The sequence below is a fragment of the Lynx canadensis genome, chromosome A2 (genome assembly GCF_007474595.2).
Source record: "Lynx canadensis isolate LIC74 chromosome A2, mLynCan4.pri.v2, whole genome shotgun sequence".
Taxonomy (NCBI): Eukaryota; Metazoa; Chordata; class Mammalia; order Carnivora; family Felidae; genus Lynx; species Lynx canadensis.
Window position 1 is genome coordinate 12,843,554 of NC_044304.2, and position 22,045 is coordinate 12,865,598.

Below are 22,045 nucleotides of genomic sequence, written 5' to 3' on the forward strand. Positions count from 1 at the left end.
CCCACAGACTTGCAAGACTGACTTCTCAGGGCCCCGCTGAGTCACAGCCAGTGAGGGAAAAAAGGGGGCTATCAGGGAGTAAGAATTTCCTGCCCCCTTCTACATCTTTCTAGCCAGACTAAGAATCAAACTGACACGAGACAGAGTAACAAGAGAACATAAAGTTTAATTTCATACATATGGGGAATCCACACAGAGAAATTCCAAAGCCAGGCAAAATCAGGTATCTATGTCATTCTATGCCTTTTTTTTTTTTTTTTAAGTTTATTTATTTGAGAGAGAGGGAGAGCGGGGAGGTGGACAGAGAGAGAGAGAGAGAGAGAGAGAGAGTTTCCAGCCGGCTCCGCGCTGTCAGAACGGAGCCTGACTCTGGGCTCGAACTCGCGAACCCGTGAGATTACAACCTGAGCTGGGTTGGACCCTTAACTGACTGAGTTAAGACGCAATCAAGAGTTGGACTCTTAACTGACTGAGCCACCCTGGCGTCCCGGGTATAGAAGTCATTCTTTTTTTTTTTTTTTTTTTTAACATTTATTTATTTTTGAGACAGAGAGAGACAAAGCATGAACAGGGGAGGGTCAGAGAGAGAGGGAGACACAGAATCTGAAACAGGCTCCAGTCTCTGAGCGGTCAGCACAGAGCCCGACGCGGGGCTCGAACTCACGGACCGCGAGATCATGACCTGAGCTGAAGTCCGCCGCTTTACCGACTGAGCCACCCAGGTGCCCCTAGAAGTCATTCTAAACTGAAGAGAGGAGGAGGGTAGGGGTCTGGGACTTCAAAGGGAAGGAACACAAGTCACAGGAAGATGAAAAAGAGTGAACGTTTAGTAAACAAATACGTGCTGGGCTGCCGGGGTCCAGCCCCAGCAGGTGCAGGGGTTCCCGAAGGATGAACGTCGTCGGCGAAAATAACAAATGGATGCAGACAACAGCAGCGTGTTAGCCTGGCCGCTTTATTGTGGCGAACGTGGCATTATGTTTGTTAGCGATTTCCTTGTAGCGCGCGTTCTCTGTTTCTCGCCGTGACCTAATTCTAGAAACGTCCCTTTGTGCGATCACCCGTTAAGGAACGTCATGATTATTTTCCTGTAACGTTCCCTCCTGCCCTTTGCTTATTGGTTGATTTCTTCATACTGCTTTCATTATGTATCTACGCTTATCTACGGTCTCTAAAGCATTTGCTTTGCCGTTTTCACGAAAGGTCATCTAGCTCTCGACACTCAAAGGTCATTTAGCGCCTCAAATGGAGCGTTTACAAGGACATGACTTCTTGATTGTTCCTTTGAACCATTTGCGGTACAAGGAACAGAAGTATTCGCTTTGGTCTGGGGTGCCGGGAGGGAGCCAAGAGGACCCCGGGAACCCACGCCTTATGCGCTCCCAGAGAGACAACGGATACCTAGGAACTAATGAACCATTCTGTACCTCAACCCACCAGGTCCTTCTATCACCTGGAATGCCTCCTGGGGGCCAAGTGGACCTAGGGGTTGGAGTAACTTGTATCCACGGATACATTCCTTTGTCGCCGGAGTGGGGATTTCGAACCCATTTGTCCCCCTCCTCGGCTGGGAAATGTAGGAGGCTATCCTTCCTTTAGGCAGAGGAGTCTTTACAGGGGGTGGCAAGGGCTGCATGTGGGGCGGCATAATTTCCCTGCGGAATCTTGTTTCTTTCCCCAATGGTTCTCTTCCCGGGGGGGAAGGGGGGGGCGTGTCGCGGGCAATTCCCCAACCGACAAATCCCCAGGTACTTTCATTGGTGGGGGGGCTGCCCCGACCAACGCTAAGGCCAAATTACATAAAAAGCGGGAGTACAAGAAGCTTCACTGTCCGTGGGCCGCCGTGCAGTCCCGATCCGTCCACCGATCCGTCCACCGCCCGGGCCCTGCCATCAGGCTGGTTGGAGAGCTTGGCTTCCGGCACTGGGCCACTCTGAAACAATGGGACACAGAGGATTTCGGGTCAAAGAGGCCTTGCTCAGTTCCTGTCTACCACATCTAATGAACATCACGTCTAGTATGATGTTTTTATCTGTGGTGATAGCTCTCTTCCTGGAGCGGGTCCTCTATTTAAATTCTTTTTAGTCAGTTGCGGGGGGGGGGGGGGGGGGGGGGGGGGGGGGGGGCGGGGGAGGACAGAGCTTTTCCTGAATCTGCTGGGCTTTGATTGCTTTTTATTATTTATTTATTTAAAAAATCTCTTTATTTCTTTTGAGAGCAAGAGCGCAAGTGGGGGGGCAGAGAGAGAGAGAGAGAGGGAGAGAGAATCCCAAGCAGGCGCCCGCAGTCAGCGCAGAGCCCAGCGTGGGGCCCGGACTCACGAACCGTGAGATCATGGCCTGAGTCGAAGTTGGCCGCTTCACTGACTGAGCCACCCGGGCGCCCCTGATTGCTTTTTATTTTTTATTTTAGTTTCTTTTTTCAAGTAGGCTCTACGCCTGACGTGGGCCTCGAAATCACGAGCCCGCGCCCAAGAGTCGCGTGCTCTCCTGATGGAGCCAGCCAGGCGCCGTGTGATTGCTTTTTATCTCAAAATAGTCTTCCTGCCAAAGTGGCCCATCTTGGCCCCTACAGGGACGTCTTTAGGAGGGAGAGAAGTTTATACTCAGCCACGTATAGGGGCTTGGGAGGAGAAATGTTCTGAACGGGTTGAGTCCATCATGTTGGGCAAGCCTGTCCCCCTTTATCATCGAAACGCAGCTCGGGGGGCGGGAGTTGAGGACAGAGGTGGGTGGGCCCGCAGGCCACCCTAGTAGTCATTAAATTTTTGCAAGAGAATGCTGAGCCCATGTGAATGATTAACTAAGGCTTTCTTTGTATATTTATAGATCATGCGTTCTTTCCCAGAAAGAACAGAGCCTTCTGCACCACCCTGGGCACCAAGGACCCAAACCCTCTAGCACCTCCCCTGCTCCCCTTCCCCCCCGCCACCCGGGGCACCAAGGAACCAGGATCCCTTGCACAACCTCTGAGCACCACACTAGCAAGGTCTGTAGCTGGCACCATCGAGATGGCACATAATTAAGAATTGTCACAGGCCCCTGCACTCCCTTAACTGATTAACTGTGTCCTCAATCCCTTTAAAAATCTCTGGGCCGGGCAGAAACCTCGGAGTTGCCTTTTGGACAAGAGTCGGCCTTCTCCCCAGATGGCCGGCCTCCAGAACGAGACTCATATTCCTTTCCAATCAAAACTTGTCTCTTGAATGTGAGCCCGTCCGGCGATGGGCTGCGGTAACAGGTGGGGGGAGGCCCCGGGTCCCGCGAGAAGGGTTTGCTTCTGGGCATCGGGAGTTTCGATTGCTCGAGCAGCTGAGAAATCCCGAGCAAATCCAGGCACTTGTCATTTCACACAGGTGAAATGACTTGGTCATCATAAAGCAACCTCCTGAGCCCTCCTGCGAGCTGGGGACACAAGAGAGGAGGAAGACCAGAATCTCCGCTTCTAGAGCAGAGGTTCTCACAGGAAGGGAGTCTGCACCCCCATGGGGAACTTGGTAATGCCCGAAGGCAATCTGTGTCGTCGCCGCCCGGCGGTAGGGGCACAGGCGTCTGGTGGATGGAGGCCAGGGGCGTTGTTCAAGATCCCCCAGCACCACAGAGAACAGTCCAGCTCAAAAGTCAGCAGTGCTGCTAGACACAAAGGTCCTGGCTCCTGTGCCAAGGGCAGGAAGCTGCCTGGACAACGGTTGGGATTCCAGCAGAACTTGGAGAAAGGGAGGTAACAGAGGAGGAAGGCTTTGTAGAGCCTGCGAGGATCCCAGAAAGCAGATGAAGAGTCTATCGGGACAACAGCTCTCAATGTTGAAGAAGCAGAGGGACTCTCTGTAGGAGGGGTTCCCAGAGTGGGGCACTGCAGGATGAATAGGAGTTTGGGGGGGGGGGCGAGCCTTGTGACAAAGACCTGGCGTGTGTGTGTCTGCAGATCTAGGTTTGAGTACCAGCCCCGAATTTTCTGTGGGATGGGATTGGAAAGTACAAAAGGATGTCCCCCGTCACAGCCTCGGTTTCCTTACTGGGACACGCCTCGGAAGATCCAGTGAGGAAGTGAGAGTAGATAGGAGAGCAAGAATAGATTGCCCCGTGCACAGCTGGTGAGGGTGTACATACAGTCCTTTAAGACAGTCCCACTGAGGAGGGCCAGGGAGGCGGTGGGATGCTGCCTGCCCAAACCCTAGGGGTTCCTGGGAACATTCTGGAGCAGCATTTGGTGTGGATGTCTGTGGGTGTCCACATTTGCCTGCAGGACAGGGCCCAGACGCAGCAGGGTGACACAATGGCACTCCAAGAACTTCAGAGCAATGTCTTTCTCCCCGGAAGGGGTGTTTACTTTTATTTATTTTTGGGACAGAGAGAGAGACAGAGCATGAACGGGGGAGGGGCAGAGAGAGAGGGAGACACAGAATCGGAAACAGGCTCCAGGCTCTGAGCCGTCAGCGCGGGGCTCGAACTCACGGACCGCGAGATCGTGACCTGGCTGAAGTCGGACGCTTAACCGACTGCGCCACTCAGGCGCCCCGAGGGGTGTTTACTTTTTAAGGAGGTCAAAGACCTCAGAGGACAGTGAGCTTCCAGAAACCGTGACAGCAAGAAGCAGGTCTCCCCATCCCATGCCCTGCCCAGCGCTGCAAGGGGGAGGGGGCGGGGAGGCCCGAGGGGGAGGCAGCCCTGGGCCAGCTCCCCTGCTTGTCCAACCTCAAGGCTTCTCCGTGTACCTCCAGCTGCTGCCTGGCCCCCCCCCCCCTTCCCCTGACTGTGCCACAGCGTGGCCTCTTCAGAACCGGTCAGGTCAGGTCAAGCCTCCAAGGGAAAAGCAGAGCAGGAACGGACCAGTCCAGACTGTGGCCTAAGAGGCATCATAAGAGGGACTCAGGGTGGACTGAAGGGGAACAAAAGACGCCCCGCCCCCTCCCTAAGCCTCACCTCGGGCCCCAGGCCTCCTCCCCACTCAGTGAGCTCTCTCTCCCTCCCCCAAACCCCTCCCTGTGCAGGCAGGCCGCCTCCCCAAATCCTGGCTCATCCTGGACTCCCTCCTTTCCGTCCCCAGCTTTCTTCTACCCCAGGCCGCCCCCTTCTTACCCGCAGGGACCTCAGGCCAGCAGAGCAACGAAGGCCAGGAGCAGGTGCACAGAGACCACCAAGGGGCTGAGCGCTTTCAAGGAGCTGGCAGACGCGATTTCCTTTTTCTTGCTCGAGGTCTCAGCCCCTTTTCTGGGGGAAGATGTGGGCACGACTCAGGCAACCGCCCGGGACTGATTGCCACCAGCTCTAGCCTCGTCGCCCCTCAGAATCTCCCCTCTCCCCCCGCACCAAGTCAGTGGGGAGGAGAGTGGGCTTGTAGGACCAGAGGGGCAAGGATGGGATTCAAACTTCGCGTGCAAAGGGGGTCCGGGGTCTCGGGGTAGGACGGGGGTAGGACCGGGCGGGTGGAAGGGGCGTGGTCGGGGGGGCGTGGCGCCAACCTCAGTCTTTCCGCCTCCACCGAAGCGTTCTGCAACTTGTGCTTCAACTCCTCAATCTCTCCTAAGGTGGGAGAGAAACGGCGGGGTGGGGTGGGGGGGAACCTGTCAGCACAGTGGCACCGTCCTTCACCGGGCTCCATCCTGGGACCTAAGACCGCCTCCGCCCCGCCCCCATGCCTCCCCATCTTGGAAACCTGAGGTCCTCCTTTCACACCCTCCACTGGCTTTTTCTGGCAGCTCCCTAGCGACCCCAACCCTGGGGCCCTCCCTCTCCCCTCTTCAATACTTGACCCATCCCTCCGAATCCGTCTCCTTGGAAAGTTTTGTGCTTTCTCACCCCGAAGCTCCTCCCCTTTCGCGAGCCACTCCTGGCTCTGGGCCTTCTCCATCTCCAGGGAAGCCAACAGGGTTACCTGGGACACAGGGGAGGGCTAGAGACTGGGGTTCTGGCCTAGAGGGGGGGCTGCTGACCAGGGCCCCAGACTCCCTCCCCAGGCCCTAGGTTCAGAGGGGTCCAGGTCCAAACCCCTTTCAGATTCACCTCCGATCCTCCCTGCACCCCAGTCTCCCGCCTCCAAGTATGGCCACAACCTCCCATCCTCCCAGGGCCGCTAAGGATGTGATCCTCGAAATAGGGGGTTTGAGGCCCCCAACGTGGGAATTTGGAGGCTCCCTATGCCCAAACCCTAGGAGAAACTCCTAGACCTCTTTTTGCCCAAGATTTAGAGGTCCCCTCTAGCCCAGAACACAGGGGGATTTCTGAGCCCAAGTTAGACGTCAGCGGGAGTTTCAAGGTCCCCCATATCGGACCCAAATGAAAGTTTCAAAGTCTCTCTCTCATTCAGTGGATGTATAAAGAGCCCCTTCCCATCCCAACACCTAGATGGGATCTCTGCTATACAGGACTGGTGCCAAGAGGAGTTTCTAGCCCCCCCCACAGCAGGCTGGAGGTTTTTGCACATCCTAGAGGGGATACTGACACACCCGATTTGGATGCTACAAGGAGTTTTAAGGCCCTGCCCCACACCAGCACTGCTGAGAGAATTCAGAGGTCCCCAAAGCCTGATGGGGGGTTATTGGGACTCAGGTCCCTATATGAGGGTCCAGGGGCAGTTTCAAGGTCTGTCTTTATCTCCATCTAGACCGGTGGGGACCACCCAAGCACGGGGGGGGGGGGCCTCTCCAGGAACTGCAGTAGCTTACCACAGTCTCATTGCAGGTGGCAGCCTGGACCTCGTTCCTCAGTAAGCCTTCCCAGGCTTGGGTTAGCTGGACCTCCAGGAGGCGGGTGACACTGTGACACTCCTCCTCTGCTAGGAGGCCATCCTTGCAGGCTTTGCTGTTGGCCTTGACAACAAAGATGATCAGGGCCACGGTCAGACCCAGCACCGCCAGGATCAGGAAGCCCACCAGCCACCCCTGCCACCCAAGACTCCGACCTGGCACCATTGACTCTGAGTAGTCAGTCCTGGGCACAGGCCAATAGTGGTAAAAAGCAGGTGCCTCTAGATCTGCCCCTGAATGAGTGAGTTTGGGCAGGAGCTAGGGGGGTGCTGGGACGTCCTATTGGCTGAGGCTGCCCCCTTATTAACATAACGGCCGTCCTGGCCAATGACAAAGGCTCGAGAGAATCCTTTGACCTGGAGGCTCTCGAGTGGGTATTTGCAGGCAGAAGTTTCGGCTTTCAGTTTCTATTTCCCAGGAAAGAGGTGGGTTATTTGTGCTGAATTAAAACCTTGAGCTTTTCTGGCTTGGTGTCCGCAAATGAGTTCCTGTGGGCGGAGAGCTAGGGCTGCCTGGGACACCCCATCTCAAGTTCCTGCACCTCCCCTGCAGGTAACTGAGGGTGACAGCTGCAGTTACGGGGCGTCTGGTGCATGCCAGCCTGCTGTTCACGTGTACCAGGACCTGAGGAGGCAGAAGCTGCCATTGATTCGGCCTCAAGCCGGAGAAACTGAGGCTGAGAGGTGTGTGGAAGACTGGGGGCAGGGCCTGGCTCTGACCCAACAGGCTGGATATTGTGTTTAGGGGTCTCCGTGATGACCCAGCCGGGGCTCACTTAGCGTCCCTGGGCCCACCGAGGGGACTATAGGAAACCATGCAGGGTGTCTGTGGAGGGACTGGAGGCTGGGAAAATGAAAGCCCAAGCCCAGAGAGGCTCTGGATGCCCCCCGCCCTCCGCGCAGGCCGCAGTTCTCAACTTGGCCACCAGGGGCCGCCACAGCCAACAAATAAAGTCGCCCAGGTCCCTGTCCTGGCTCCAGCAGGAAATAGGCTCCGACTTCTAGATTCTGTCTCTCTATCCCAGGGCACCAAGTAAACCCTCTGAACCTCCATTTTGTCATCTGTAAAGTGGGGCAATAACAGGAGAGCGGCCTCGTCAGTAGGGGCCAGTGAGGAGTTTCTAGCAAAGTGCTTCGGTGTCCAGTAGGCGCTCAATGGATGCAGGGCAGGAAGAAAGGTGGGTAACACAGAAATACGGCCATTCTGAGGAAAGACAACCTGGACCATTTGGGATACGGTGAACCCAAAGTGCCCGGGGAGTGTCGGGGGTCCAGGGAGAGGCCTCAGAAGGGGCTGGACTCAGCAGCCAAATAACAAAGAATGGGAGGATCTTGCTGAAGCCCCTTGAGGAGGGGTCTCCCACCCTGGCCAGGCCCCTAAGTGCAAACACGTGACCCTTGGCAAAGCTGACTTTGCCCTGCCCTGGCCTTCAAACTTTGGGGTCGGCTCGGGACCACAACTGCAGGTCAGAGGCCGAGGTTGTGGGCGAAGAGCCCTTGTAGGACCTGGGCGAGTGATTTCCTCTCAGCCTCGGTTTCTGCAGCTGTAAAATGGGTGTGATTGATAATAGAACCTTTTGGTGCGCCCTTAATTTCTGCAGCTGATGCGAGTGCCTTACTCCCCTTGCTCTGGCCCTGGCCCTGGCAAACAGTAAGTTTTTCCCTCTAAAATTCCAGTGGAAACGGGCTGCCATTTTTCTGATTTTAGCCTTGTTACTTTTTTTTTTTTAAAGGATCATTTTATCTTAGAATAGTTTTGGATTTGCAGAAAAATAGCGAAGACGGTACAAAAATGTTCCATATGCTCCAATTCCAGTTTCTCCTCCTTTTAACATCTTCCAGGTCTATGGCACCTCTGTTATAATGACTGAACCAATACTGATAACTAACGTCTTACATTATTAGTAACTAAAGTCTATACACTATTCAGATTCCCTCAGTTTTTCTTAATGTCCTCTTTTGGACCCAGGACCCCAGGTTACATTTAGTTGCCACACCTCCTTAGGCTCTTCTGGGCTGAAAAACAGTTTCGGGCTTTCTTGCTCTTGATGACCTTGACAGTTTTGAGGACTGGTCAGGTGTTTTGTAAGATGCTCCCCAGTTGGGATTTGTCTGGTGTTTTTCCATGGTTGGCCTAGGGGTGACAGTTTGGGGGAGGACCGCAGAGGTGAGGTGTCCTTCTTGGCGCACTGTGTCCAGGGCACATGCCGTCAGCGTGACTTTTCACTACGATGTTGACCTTGACCACCGGGCTGAGGTGGCCTCCGTCAGGTGTCTCCACTGTGAAGTTACTCTCTGCCCCCTTTCGGTGCGGCGCCCCGTGGAAGGAAGTCAGGGTGTGCAGCCCATGCCTAAGCCCACATCCTGGGCAGGAGGGAGAAGCACAAACAGGACTTTTTCTTTTTGTGGTTAATCTTTTCCTTCCTTCCTTCCTTCCTTCCTTCCTCCCTCCCTCCCTCCTCCCCCCTTCCCTCTTTTTCTTTTCTTTTTTCTCTTCTCTCCTCTCTTTTCCTTCCTTCCTCTCTTTCCCTCTTTTTCTTTTCTTTTTTCTCCCTCCCTCCCCCTCTCCCTTCCTTCCTCCCTCCTTCCCCCTTCCCTTTTTTTTCTCTTCTCTCCTCTCTTTTCCTTCCTTCCTCCATTCCTCTTTCCCTTTCTTCCTCTTTCTCTCTTCCTTCCTCCCTCCCTTTCTTTTTTCTTTCTTTCTTTTTCCTCCTTCCCTCCCCCTTCCTTCCTTCCTCCCTCCCTCCTTCCTCTTTTTCTTTTCTTTTTTCTCTTCTCCTCCTCTCCTTTTCCTTCCTCCCTCCCTCCCTCTTTCCCTTCCTTCCTTCCTCTTTCTCTCTTCCTTCCTCCCTCCCTTTCTTTTCTTTTTCTTTCTTTTTCCTCCCTCCCTCCCCCTCTTCCTTTCTCTCTTCCTCTCTCTCCCCTTCCTTCCTTCCTTCCTTCCTTCCTTCCTTCCTTCCTTCCTTCCTTCCTTCCTCTATACCCAGCATGGAGCCCAACATGGGGCTTAAACTCACGATCCTGAGATTAAGACCTGAGCTGAGATCACGAGTCAGATGCTCAGGGGCACCTGGGTGGCTCAGTCGCTTGAGCATCTGACTCTCAGTGTGGCTCAGGTCATGATCTTGCGCTCCCTGGGATCAAGCCCCGCGTCTGAGCTGATGGCACAGGGCCTGCTTGGGATTCTCTCTCCTTCTCTCTCTGCCCCTCCCCCCTTCTCTCTCTCTCTCTCTCTCAAAATAAATAAATAAAAACATTTAATTTAAAAAGAGTTGGATGCTCAGTTCGAGCCCCGCGTCGGGCTCTGGGCTGATGGCTCGGAGCCTGGAGCCTGTTTCCGACTCTGTGTCTCCCTCTCTCTCTGCCCCTCCCCTGTTCATGCTCTGTCTCTCTCTGTCCCAAAAATAAATAAACGTTGAAAAAAAAATTAAAAAAAAAAAAAAAAAAGGGGCGCCTGGGTGGCGCAGTCGGTTAAGCGTCCGACTTCAGCCAGGTCACGATCTCGCGGTCCGTGAGTTCGAGCCCCGCGTCGGGCTCTGGGCTGATGGCTCAGAGCCTGGAGCCTGTTTCCGATTCTGTGTCTCCCTCTCTCTCTGCCCCTCCCCCGTTCATGCTCTGTCTCTCTCTGTCCCAAAAAAATAAATAAATAAACGTTGAAAAAAAAAAAATTTAAAAAGAGTTGGATGCTCAACCGACTGAGCCACCCAGATGCCACTTTTTGTGCTTAATCTTGACAGGATAATGTAGGGACACTGAAGAAACAAACTTCTTTTTTTTATTAAAAAAAATTTTTTTTAAACATTTCTTTATTTTTGAGAGAGAGACAGAGATTGAGCGGGGAAGGGGCAGAGAGAGGGAGACACAGAATCCGAAGCAGGCTCCAGGCTCTGAGCTGTCCGCACAGAGCCTTACGTGGGGCTCGAACTCATGAACAGCGAGATCATGACCTGAGCCAAAGTCAGACGCTTAACCGATTGAGCCACCCAGGTGCCCCGAAAAAAACTTCTTAAGGTCATCCTCAATCCTGCTCCCTTCACTCAGCTGTTTTTTTTTTTTTTTTAATTTTTAAAAAATGTTTATTTATTTTTGAGAGAGAGAGAGAAACAGAGCACAAGCAGGGGAGGGGCAGAGAGAGATAGGGAGACACAGAATCGGAAGCAGGCTCCAGGCCCCGAGCTGTCACCACAGAGGCCAACGCGGGGCTCGAACCCACAAACTGTGAGATCATCACCTGAGCTGAAGTCTGGCACTTAACCAACTGAGCCGCCCAGGGGCCCCTCAGGTGTTTTATTTCTGTTCATTAAACTACACAAGTATTTCATTGAGCTGACTAAATGCCTTACTTTTGAGGTGTTTTCAGTTGTGCATAGCCCTGGGTGGGTCCTCTCCAGCCCGGTAGGAAGGCGCTGGCCCAAGGGTCCTCACTCAGGGGCAGTTCTGCCCCCAGGGGACATTTGGCGTTGTCTGCAGTTTTCTGTTTTTGTTTTTTCTGAAGTTTATTGCTTTATTTTGAAAGAGAGAGCGAGCCAGCACGAGCAGGGGAGGGACAGAGAGAGAATCCCAAGCAGGCTCCACCTGTCAGTGCAGAGATAGATGCAGGGCTCGAACTCACAAACTGTGAACCGAAATCCAGTCGGATGCTTAACTGGCTGAGCCACCCAGGCGCCCCTGGAGACAGTTTTGATTGTCACAAACTTCGTATTAGGGTTGAGTGGAGGGGCACTACTGGCATCGGGTGGGTGGAGACCAGGGATGCTGGTCAGTGCCCTCCCGCGCCCAGGACTGCCCCGCCGCAGAGAACGACCCCAGAGGAGAAGCCCTGGCCCGGTCCTGGTACAGGTTCGGAGGCCGCTGGGCTCGGCCCGCTTGGCCCTGGGCCAGCTCCTGCACCCGCCGGGCCTGCCTGCTTGTAGGATGGCTGTGACGGCGGCTGTCCCAGCTGCTCTGAGGACAGGGGCAAGGCGCAAGTGAAAAGGCACTGAGCTCAGCGCTCGACTCCTCCCCACTGCCCTGTCTGTCCGTCCGTCCGTGTCATCCTTTGATAAGTTGTGGATCCAGTGTGTTCTTTCCTTAGACCGAATTCCCAGGGATGTGGTTAGTGGGTCCCCGGGGATGTGTGTCTCCCTGACTCTCACTTTCCCTAAAGAGGAATCCAGAATTCAGTCTGTTCCTGCCCCTGCAGGGAGTGGATGCTCGTCTCTCCACGTGTCCAACGCGCCTGTGTCCTTCCAGCCACTTCCCGTCCCTGGCTCTCAGGCCTTCCTCTGCCACAGGGCAGGCCGGCTCCGAGGCGGCCCCCACCCGCTGCGGCCACTGCCCTGGGTCCACGGTTCAGTCAGCACCAGCTTCTCAGTCCCGGCCTCTCACCTGGCCCCAGGGCTGAATGTTGGCATTCAAAGCACATTTCACACTGGGGAAGGTCACGAAGGTTGGCTGGTTGGACTGGGGAAGGTCACGAAGGGGAAGGTTGGTTGACCAATGAGCCGGACCCAGGCACTTGGAGGCTTCTCGCCCCCTCCCCTATCCCTGGCATGTACCTTCTGCCCATTTTCCCCACATTAGGAACCACCTCGAGGACACAACCTTGAGAGAGAGCAAGGTGTCGTTGAGCCCATCCATCCGTATCCGTGTTGAGGTCTCTTGTAGAAACCCTTAGGATTCTGGTGGGCGGGCGAAGAGAGTTACCCACCCCGCTGCCTCCCCAGACAAGCCTCATGAGGGAGTTTCCCTCCTTATTTAACCTGCTTCCTACGATCTGGAGCTGCCTGCCTCTTTCTTCAGTCCCTCCCTGCCCTCCGGGTCTGGGGGCCATTTCAGATCTCACCCAGGCAGCTCCCCAGCTCCGGAGGTGGGGAGACAACAGCTAGAAGGCGGCCAGGAGACCAGAACAATGGGCCTTGGGACAGAGGCACCTGCAGGGACAACCCAGAGTTGGCCATCGACCCGTTTGGGATGGGGGGGGGGGGGCATGGCTCCTTTGTCAGATGCTTGTGGACTGTCATGTGAGTATGGGGACGCCCCGAAAATGCTGGCCGGTGTGACCGGCACGCCGCGCGGTGGCGGAGGAAGGAAGCGCGGTGGGCTGGGCTCCACTGCGGCTGCGCGCGCCGGCCCCTGAGTCACAAGGTTGGAGGGACAGCTGAGGTTAAAGAATGCGCAGGGACTGCCGGCTTAGGGGCTGGCAGACGAGGTGGGACGGCAGGATACTTAAGTTGGAGGCCTTAGCAGCCGTTTTGCGTCGCTGGGAGGGTGCAGGCAGCGTGTCGGGGACCCTGAACACCAAGGAAAGCAACGGCAGCCCCAGCCAGTGGGGCAGCGCCCCAATTCCGGAAATGTACATGATAAGCGGATATACTCTGGGGGCGCCTGGGCGGCTCAGTCTGTTAAGTTTCCGACTCGTGGTTTGGGGCCCAGGTCACGGTCTCACGGTTTGAGTTCGAGGCCCCCGCCGGGCTCTGCGAGGACAGTGCGGAACCTGCTTGGGATTCTCTCTCTCACCCTCTCTCTGCCCCTCCCCTGCTCTCTCACTCTCAAAAATAAATAAACATTACAAAAAAAAAAGGAGCGAATATACTCCCACTGGACCTGTTTATAGGTATAGCTGCCAAGTTCCAGCAAAAGGCCAGGGAAAGTCTCCAGGCATGGGTGGTGCGCCTATGAGATCCAGGGGGCGATAGCATTTCTCTTACTGGGCAGGACGCAGAGAAAACGAGCAGCACCGCCAGCACACTCCCTGCCCTCTGGTAGCACCTGGGTGATGCCCAGGGAACTCAGGTACTCACTCCCTTCTAGATTAGATTATTCTAGCCTGCAGGGAGGCTCGGCCAAATGAGGGGGACCTCCCTGGGCACGGGGCCCTGGAAATCTGTAGAAGAGGTACAGCAAATGCTTAGGGAGTTGGGAAGGAGACAGGACATTTATACTGAAACGCCCAGAGTCTAAGAGACCCCCAAAAACGAACCACCAGAGTCCAGAGTCAAAACTAAGCAGCAAGGGTCATTTATTGCAGGTTCGAACCTGGACCTCTGCGCCCTCGTTGCCGGTGATGCTAAGAGGCCCCGAGAGAGGTTTTTACACCCCTTTTATAGACAGGTACAAACAAGTCATGGGGAAATCAGGAATTTTCCACAGTTACAGAGCTGCGATTGGTTGGTGTTTAAAGTTGGACACTTAGCAGTATTCGATTGGTTCCTGCCTTTAGGTCAGACCACAACCGGGGGTACGGGTATCACAATGATTGATCAGGAGTACACGGGCGTTGGGGCACCTGGGTGGCTCAGTCGGTTAAGCATCCGACTTCGGCTCAGGTCATGATCTCGCGGTCCGTGAGTTCGAGCCCCGCGTCGGGCTCCGTGCTGACCGCTCAGAGCCTGGAGCCTGTTTCGGATTCTGTGTCTCCCTCTCTCTCTGACCCTCCCCCATTCATGCTGTCTCTCCCTGTCTCAAAAATAAATAAATATTAAAAAAAAATTAAAAAAAAAAAAAAGGAATACACGGGCGCGCCAAGCAATTGTACAGAATCGGAACAAGCCAGTTAGGCTTGGTTAGGTTTGTTTCCCGTAACTTAAGCTTTTAAGTTTCAGTTTTCTCAGGCCTCTCAATACCCCTCTCTCTGAAGGCCCTGATCGGGCCCCAGTCAGTCACTGCAGGAATGAAAGCTAAAATTTTCCGGTCCCCTTCCAGAACCTACCATGGGACAGTGATACCCATGCTGAGCCTAGCTGTAGGCCAAGATAAAGTTTTTAAGTTTACTTACTTATTTTGAGGGAGGGAGAGAGAGGCAGAGAGAGAGAGAGAGAGAGAATCCCAAGCAGGCTCCGAGTTATTAGCACAGGACCTCGATCTCACGAACCGTGAGATCATGACCCGACCTGAGATCAAGAGTTGGATGCTTAACCCTCTGAGCCACCCAGGTGCGCTGTGGGACAAGACATGTATGACACTGGGCCAATCCATTGCTGATCTGGGGAAACTGACAAATCCCGAGAATGGGTAGAGGGTGTGGGAAAGACCCAAGACAGAGAGGGAGACCAAGAAGCCAAAAGACTATTCCAATTGATAGTAGAGGGTCCAATAAAGGTAACCTGGAGGCAAATATGGCTTGACCTCATTGCTGTCAGGACCCCACCTGGAAAGACGGGTCGGCAAAACCGTGCTGTGCCGGCTGGCCTGTGGAAAGCCTTCAACCCCGAACAACGGTTCGGATCTGCCCAGCCTGACCCTCCCATCCTTGATGCCCCTCACTGCTCCAGCAGAGGCCTCGGGGATACAGGCCTAGTCAGGGTGGGTTGCCTCCCACAGCCTGGCCACAGGATGCAGGCCAAGAGTACCTCTAGGTGAGGGTTGTGGGGGCACTTGGAGGCCCCATAGTGAGCTCATTCTTTACTGGTCGCCCAGAAACAAACAGAAGTTGACATCTCTGGTGGGTACTGGAGCTGGAGGTGCTCTAACACGTGGTGACCCTCAGGTGTTTTCCAGCTCCTTCTCTTTGACCCTGCAGATTGAGAGTTCTCCCCCCATGAGAATGTGAGGTTTTTATTTCTCCAGTACCAGAGAACATCCTGGGCACGGACAGCCTACAAGGTCAAAGTCTGCGAACCTCTAACAGTGAAGTCTGCCTCTGGGTTAGAGTTACCAAACCAGCGCTGAGGGGAAATACCAACTGGGAACCAGTAAGCCAGCCACCCCCAGGAAAGAGTGATGCTGTGAAACGGTCAGTTGCCTGACGGACTGTCCAAGAACTTCACCAAGTTGGTATGGTGCCCCTTGCCCCCAGCGCTTTCTATTTCGATTCCTACTGGTCCAGTACGGCTGGTAGAAAAAAACCAGATGCTCATGGCAGACGGTTGAGAATTGAACAAGGCGTTGTCCCCCGACATTGCCACCATGTTAGCTCGGCCATGGTCCCGGTTGTGTATCATGCCGCTCCAGACTCACCAAATGCCTTTCCCAGTGTACCTCTGGCCACTAGACGTGAAGTCAATTTGCCTTCACGTGGGAGGGACAACAGCGGACCTTGCAGCGGCTTCCCAGGGCTGTCTGCCAGCCCCGCCACCTGTCACGGGATGGTAGCCCAAGACCTGTCCCCGATCTCGCTCCTCACATCAGAAAACGGGCCCGTTACACTGATGACATGATGTTGACATGTAAAGACCTGCCTCTGCTGCAGAACCCTCTACAGGCTTCCCTGGAACCATCCGTGAGTGGGAGGATGGGTGGTGAACCTACAGGAAACTCGAGGCCCAGGCACCGCCACGAAGTTTTTGGGAGTCACTTGGTTGGGTAAGATGCGCATTGTCCCAGAAACTGTTATTGACATGTTGCGAGCCGGTCCAGCTCCTAAGGTGAAAGAGGGGCGGGCCTTTGGAGGGGTTAGGAGGACCTTTATTCCCTCTCTGGCATCGTTTTCCTCCCTCCCTTATACCGCCTGGTAAAGAGAGGGCCCATGTGGGACTGGGGATCCGGGCAAAAGCGGCCTTGGAGAAGGCAAAGCTACTCATGAAGCCAACGAAGGCTCTGGGCAGCTCCCAAGCAAGGCTACTGTCTGAGTTAGATGTGCCTGTGACTCCACAGAGTCTGGGTTGGGCCGCTGTGCCAGAGACAACAGAAGGAGAGAATGCCCTAGGACTTTGGTCTCGGCCGTGGAAGGGGCAGAAATCCGATATGCCCCACAGAGCAACAGATCCCAGGTGTATACACTGTGCTCCTTCGCGTTGAGCCTCTCACGAAGGGACAGTGTGTCGTGGGAGGAACTTCCCTGCCTGTCAAGGGGCAGGTTGAGAATAGGGCCCACGGACTCACCTCTGTCCTGGCTCAAACTCCCACTTCGACTAAGGCAAGCCGACTGACAGTGCTGGAGCACCCTATCTACCAGCCCACCAGAAAGAGGGTGCCTCTAGGCCCTGTAGAGGACCTAGATCTTCCAAGTGCCCCCACCCCTGGTCCCGTGGTGGCCCCAAGGCCCGTAAGGAGAGTGGCACATTTCTGCTCATGCCTGGTATACAGATGGGTCTAGTCTAGTCGGGGCAACCTACCCACGGGAGCTGCAGCCACTATTCAGCTCAACACTGACACCATCTGGGTGGAAACGGGAACAAACCACAGAAGCCAGTGGGCTGACCTCGGAGCCGTTTGGCTGGTGACCACACAGGAGCCCAGGCCGTTCACCCTTCTGCGCTGATAGTTGGGCTCTTTTATTTATTTTTCATTTTTTTTAATGTTTATTTATTTATTTTGAGAAAGAGAGAGAGCACGAGCGAGGGAATCCCAAGCAGGCTCCACGCTGTCAGCACAAAGCACGATGCGGGGCTCGAACTCGCAAACCGTGAGATCATGACCGGAGCCAAAATCAAGAGTCGGATCTTAACCGACGGAGCCACCCGGGGGGCCCCGATAGTTGGGGCTGTTTTAAAAGGATGAACCCTGTGGCTTGGGCAACAGAAAGCTGAGAGGTGGATGACCATGAGTAAGCCTTTGCGGGGCCAGGGTGTGTGGAAAGACGTTTGGGTTCACCTGCGGGAGCCTGAGGCACCCTCACTGTCTCCCACATCCGGGCTTGTAAGGCGCTGAATCCCCCCTGGCATTCAGGAAGCTGATGCCCTAGCCCAGGTATGAGCCCTGGCAACCGACCCTTCGGTAGATAAAGCAGATTGGCTGCAGGGGAAGAGTGGCCACGGCAGCACTTGGGTGGGGTGCTGTATTGCCAAGGATACCAGATTGCTCCTGAGAAGCAGTGACTCGGTTAATGCAGTAATATCATAAAATTTTTTAAGTGTGTATTTATTTTTGAGACAGAGAGAGACAGAGCATGAGCGGAGGAGGGGTAGAGAGAGAGAGAGGGAGACACAGAACCCGAGGCAGGCTCCAGGCTCTGAGCTGTCAGCATGGAGCCTGATGCGGGGCTCCAACTCAGGAGCTGTGAGATCATGACCTGAGCCGAAGTCGAATACCCCACCGAGGCGTTGAGCCACCCGGGCGCCCCTAATGCAGTAATATCATGCCCTGTGTGTTCTAAACAATGCCCAAGGCAACTGACAAAAAAGTCTGGGGCCATCCATCAGAGTTCTCAACCGGTAAGGGACAGGCAAGTTGATTACATTGGCCCTTTCCCTCTGAGGGAGGGTCTTAACTATGGCTTGGGTTGTGTGGTCATTGTGTCTGCTCTGATCCAAGCTTTCCCTTGTCACCACGCAAACCAGGCTGCCACCCTTAGGGGATTAGAGAACACTGAGTACACTGAGTATGATGTGTGGATACCCTCACCAAACAGACAAGTGGCTGGGGTCGCATTTTAAGAGTCATGATGTGTGAGACTGAGCAAAAGAACATTACAGCGGATGGAGGTTCCGCCTCCTGTGTAACCCACAAGCAGCAGGATTGGTAAAAGGAAGAATGAAATATTAAAGCAGCAGATGAAATTACCAACAGGTCAAACCACCTTGGCCAGGTGGCCAAAGTGCCGTCCCAGGCTTAATGGATTGGAATGAACAACCAATTGCCCCATATGCCAGACTGGGGACCCCTGTCAAAGCACCCAATATCGTAAAGGTGTGGGAGTCTCAGGGGAGAGCTATCGCCCTGACTCTCCCTGTACATCAACGTGCTGGGCTGAGGAGGACACCGAGTCCCATCACGCCCGGGGAGAGGCATTTATCTACGAGATGTGTGATGGGACATCCAGCCAGGGTTGGAGAGTTATTTCACACCCTGGGTCGGGGGGAGCTGCCCAGTCCCCACTGGGAAAGGGGAGAAGACGGGGACCCTGGTCTAGCACATCCTGCCCCCCGTCCATCTCCCCACGCCTGACAGTGCTGCCTCCCCCGGCCAACCTGCATGGTGCGCACAACCTGATCAAGTTCCTGAAGCCACAGTCACATATTTAAAAAAAATTTTTTTTTTTTTTAATTTTGAGAGAGAGGGAGCGAGAGCAAGCTGGGGAGGGGCAGAGAGAGAAAGAGAGGGAGAGAGGGAGAATCCCAAACAGGCTCCGCGCTGTCAGCCCGATGCGGGGGCTCGATCCCACAAACCCACGAGATCAGGACCGCAGCTGAAATCAAGAGTTGGGACGCTTAACGGCGCCCAGGCGCCCCCTAGCTGCAGTCACATTAACGAGAAGGGTTCCCCATACGAGTTTCTACAAAATATCTGTCTTCTTGACCTTAGACTCCTACTGCTCCCGTGGTGTCCGCTCACGGGATAGGCACCTGATGGAAATACCTTTCTAGAGAGGGCCCACTTGCGTGCCTGGCAAAGGAATACAGTCCAAACGGTTGGGGATGCAGGCGGCTGCCCTTTAGCTTGTCAGGATTGTCGTGGTGTACCCAGCCCGTGATGTGCCCCCCCCCCCACTACTCCAGGGAGGGGATCGGAAGGCATTAGAGCAGTACATTAAGGGAGCACAAACGAGGACAGGTGCTCATAATTCAGCGGATATTACCAGCACCGATCCAGAAACCCGACCGGTTACTGACACGATCAATAACACCGGGCACGGGCGTTCTTCTTCTGTCAAGTCAGTCAGACGGGCAGCCCATCAGACCGCCGACCGGAAGGGTCCCCAAAACACCACTCTCAGAGCCATTAGGTGGTTTCGCTCAGATGTGGGATGGCCCCGTGTGGCTTCAATGTGGCTTACCCTGGGTTAGAGACAGTGGAGCACTCGTGGGCTCGGGAACAGAAAAACACCACTCTAAACAGAATCAAACCAAGTGTAGCAGGGACCTGGGATGGAGTCGTTCTGTCACTCTGAAGGATCGCGGCTGGTTTGGCACTATTATGCCACCCAGGTATCGACCGGGTAATTCCAGATGGGACCCAGGGGGTGTGCGGCACAGATCTTTGGCTCGGCTTCCTCCTGGGTGGTGGGGCCGCGACCCCCTGGGTTTTCCCCAAACTCTGACCCACAGTAACCAAAGTTATCAATCTCTCTCTCCGTAAGCCCAGAAGGGCACGTTGTTTTCCACTGGTATGACCCCTCGGCTGCCATATTTGTTCCCTCCACTGGCCTGAAGGAAGTTCTAGCAGGCATAGAAGCCCTTACTAAGTTTACCCGACAAAGCCTGTCCTATTGAACACTGAAATGTCTCTAATGAGAAAATCTGTCCTCCAGATTAGAATGGCCTTGGGTATTATGACTGCCTTGCAAAGAGGCACCTGTGCCATTATCCGAGCAGAATGTTGTGTGTTCGTACCTGATGAGTCTATCAATGTATCATCTTTGTTAAAGCAGATGAAGACACACAAGTGAATCCCCTGAATGATCCCACCCCCATCCTAAGGGACTTAATAAATCTGTGGTTTGGGGAAGTGTAGGACTGTAAGAGCTGGTCAGGAGGGGTGGAGGGTTAGAGGAGGTCACCAAGAGGATGTGACTGCCAGTTGACCCTTGAGGTGGAACCAGGCAATCAGAGGCTCCTAACCCCCTCCCCTGTCCTTGGAATGTATGTTCTGCTCACCATTCCCACAGTGAGAGCTATTTTCAAGGATCTGCCTTGAGAGAGTAAGGTGTTGTTGAGCCTTTCCGGACACTGTATGTCTCTGAACCCAGTTAAGGCCTCTATATGAACTTTTAAGATTCTGGGGTGGGGTGGGGGGGCGGTAAGGAGATCTACTTGTCTTACAGCTACTGAAGACTAGCCTCCTGTGTAAATCCCCTCCTTATTAAGGGACTACCATCTCCCGGGGCGCCTGGGTGGCTCAGTTAGTTGTGGCTGACTCTGTCTCGGGTCATGACCTCACAGCTCATGGGTTCGAGCCCCGCACCAGGCTCTGTGCTGACAGTGTGGAGCCTGCTTGGGACTCACTCCCACCCTCCCTCTCTCCCTCTCCTGCATGTTCATGGGCAGGAATTCTCTCTGCCTCTCAAAAAACAAAAACAACTTAAAACAAAACAACAACAAAAACCCTGCCCTCTACCAATCTAGAGTAGTTGACTTCTTTCTCCTTGCCCTCTGAGTGTCGGGTCCAGTTTCAAATTTCACCCAGGGAACTCTCCAGGTTTTGAACCCACATTCCTCCTAAGTACTAGGAAACTGGGATATTTCTAGGGGAGCCCATGGTTAGTTCCCTCCTGTATCTCATTATTGGGTCATCTTTTCCAAGATGTTTGTTTCTTATGGGCATCGACATTCAAATGTTGCATACTTTTCACACGTCACTAAATACTCTTTATTTTTTTCCCTCCCTTCAATCATTTATGCATACAAAAACCAGACAGTGGGCCAACCCGTGATATTGCAGAAAACCGAAAAATATGTTAGAGTAGATAATACCTTGTTCCCTATTTTTTCGTATTTTCCCCCCAGAGGGGTGTAAAAGCATGTTACCGTATTAAATACTTTATATCTCATTAAAAAAACCTAATTGTGTCTGGGAATGATGGAGTAGGCAGTTAGTTAGACCTGAGCTGGGGGCAAGGGCTGTGAAACATAGGTCACACATTAGAAGCCTGGGGGCACAACAGTTTGACTTTGTGGCTTTCAACATCTTGGCCTTGTGGCTTCCACCAAGGTTGGCCAACCAAGAACCACAGGTGCAGAACCTGCGGTCTCCTCTCCAACTTCTACCGCAGGGTGATTGCCTCTGTTCATTCTAATATATTTACATTGCGGTTTCAACCCCCACCCGCTACCCTTCTGGGGGGAAGGTGGCCATGACACTTCCGGCAAGAAACTTGTAGGGCCCCAAACTTCCCCTCCCAATAAATAGGAGGAGTCCCTTAGATGATTGGAAACCGCCCTAGCTAGGACCCACAAACAGAAAAAGAAAAGACACCCCTAGCCTCTTGGCAGTTGCCATCTCTGGGCCTGCCCGCTCTCCTACCTTGAAAGTGTACGGTTCTTAAAAAGCTTCTTTGTGCTTGCTGCCTTCCTTCTTAGCTGTCTTTATTCAAGCGCGAATCCTCAGGTTATTCTTTCGTGGGGAATCCAAGAACCGAGACCTCCATTCACACAATGCAGAATCTCCCACCGGTAACATGAACAACTCCTCAAGTTACACACGATTTCATGGTTCACGGTGGTCCGTACTTTTTGTTATTTAAACTAATAGCTGCATAACCCATGGACGTTTCCTTTGGGATGACTTCCTAGAACTACAATTACAGTTTTTCAAATCTCTTCCCTAAATGTCCAAACGTGTCCCTGGAGAAGCCGATACCGCAAGGAATTCTGGGGAACGTAGTTCTGGTTTGGGGCAGGCAAGACCTCGGCGCTGAGTAGAAACACTTCTGGAGGAAGTCGCTGGGCGTGAGAAGGAGACGAGACGATTTTCCGCAAACGTCGCTCATGTGCGCCTGCGCGGT

The 22,045-nt window shown here is 53.9% G+C and overlaps 1 protein-coding gene across 2 annotated transcripts; it reads right to left on the bottom strand.

Moving 5' to 3' along the window:
• Positions 1–936: 936 nt before the first annotated feature.
• On the bottom strand, positions 937–21,991 carry BST2 (bone marrow stromal cell antigen 2). 2 transcript variants are annotated; one of them, XM_030303976.2, is made up of 6 exons: positions 21,565–21,991; positions 6,665–9,108; positions 5,799–5,874; positions 5,462–5,522; positions 5,079–5,210; positions 937–1,933 (listed from the first exon to the last, which is right to left on the bottom strand). In XM_030303976.2, the coding sequence occupies exons 2-5, from the start codon at positions 6,908–6,910 to the stop codon at positions 5,090–5,092; spliced, it is 504 nt and encodes a 167-aa protein (XP_030159836.1). In that variant the 5' UTR covers positions 6,911–9,108; positions 21,565–21,991; the 3' UTR covers positions 937–1,933; positions 5,079–5,089. The 2 variants fall into 2 exon arrangements, with proteins under 2 accessions (XP_030159836.1, XP_030159828.1); XM_030303968.2 differs by lacking the exon at positions 937–1,933 and adding an exon at positions 4,445–4,845 and having other exon boundaries at positions 21,565–21,986.
• Positions 21,992–22,045: the final 54 nt, after the last annotated feature.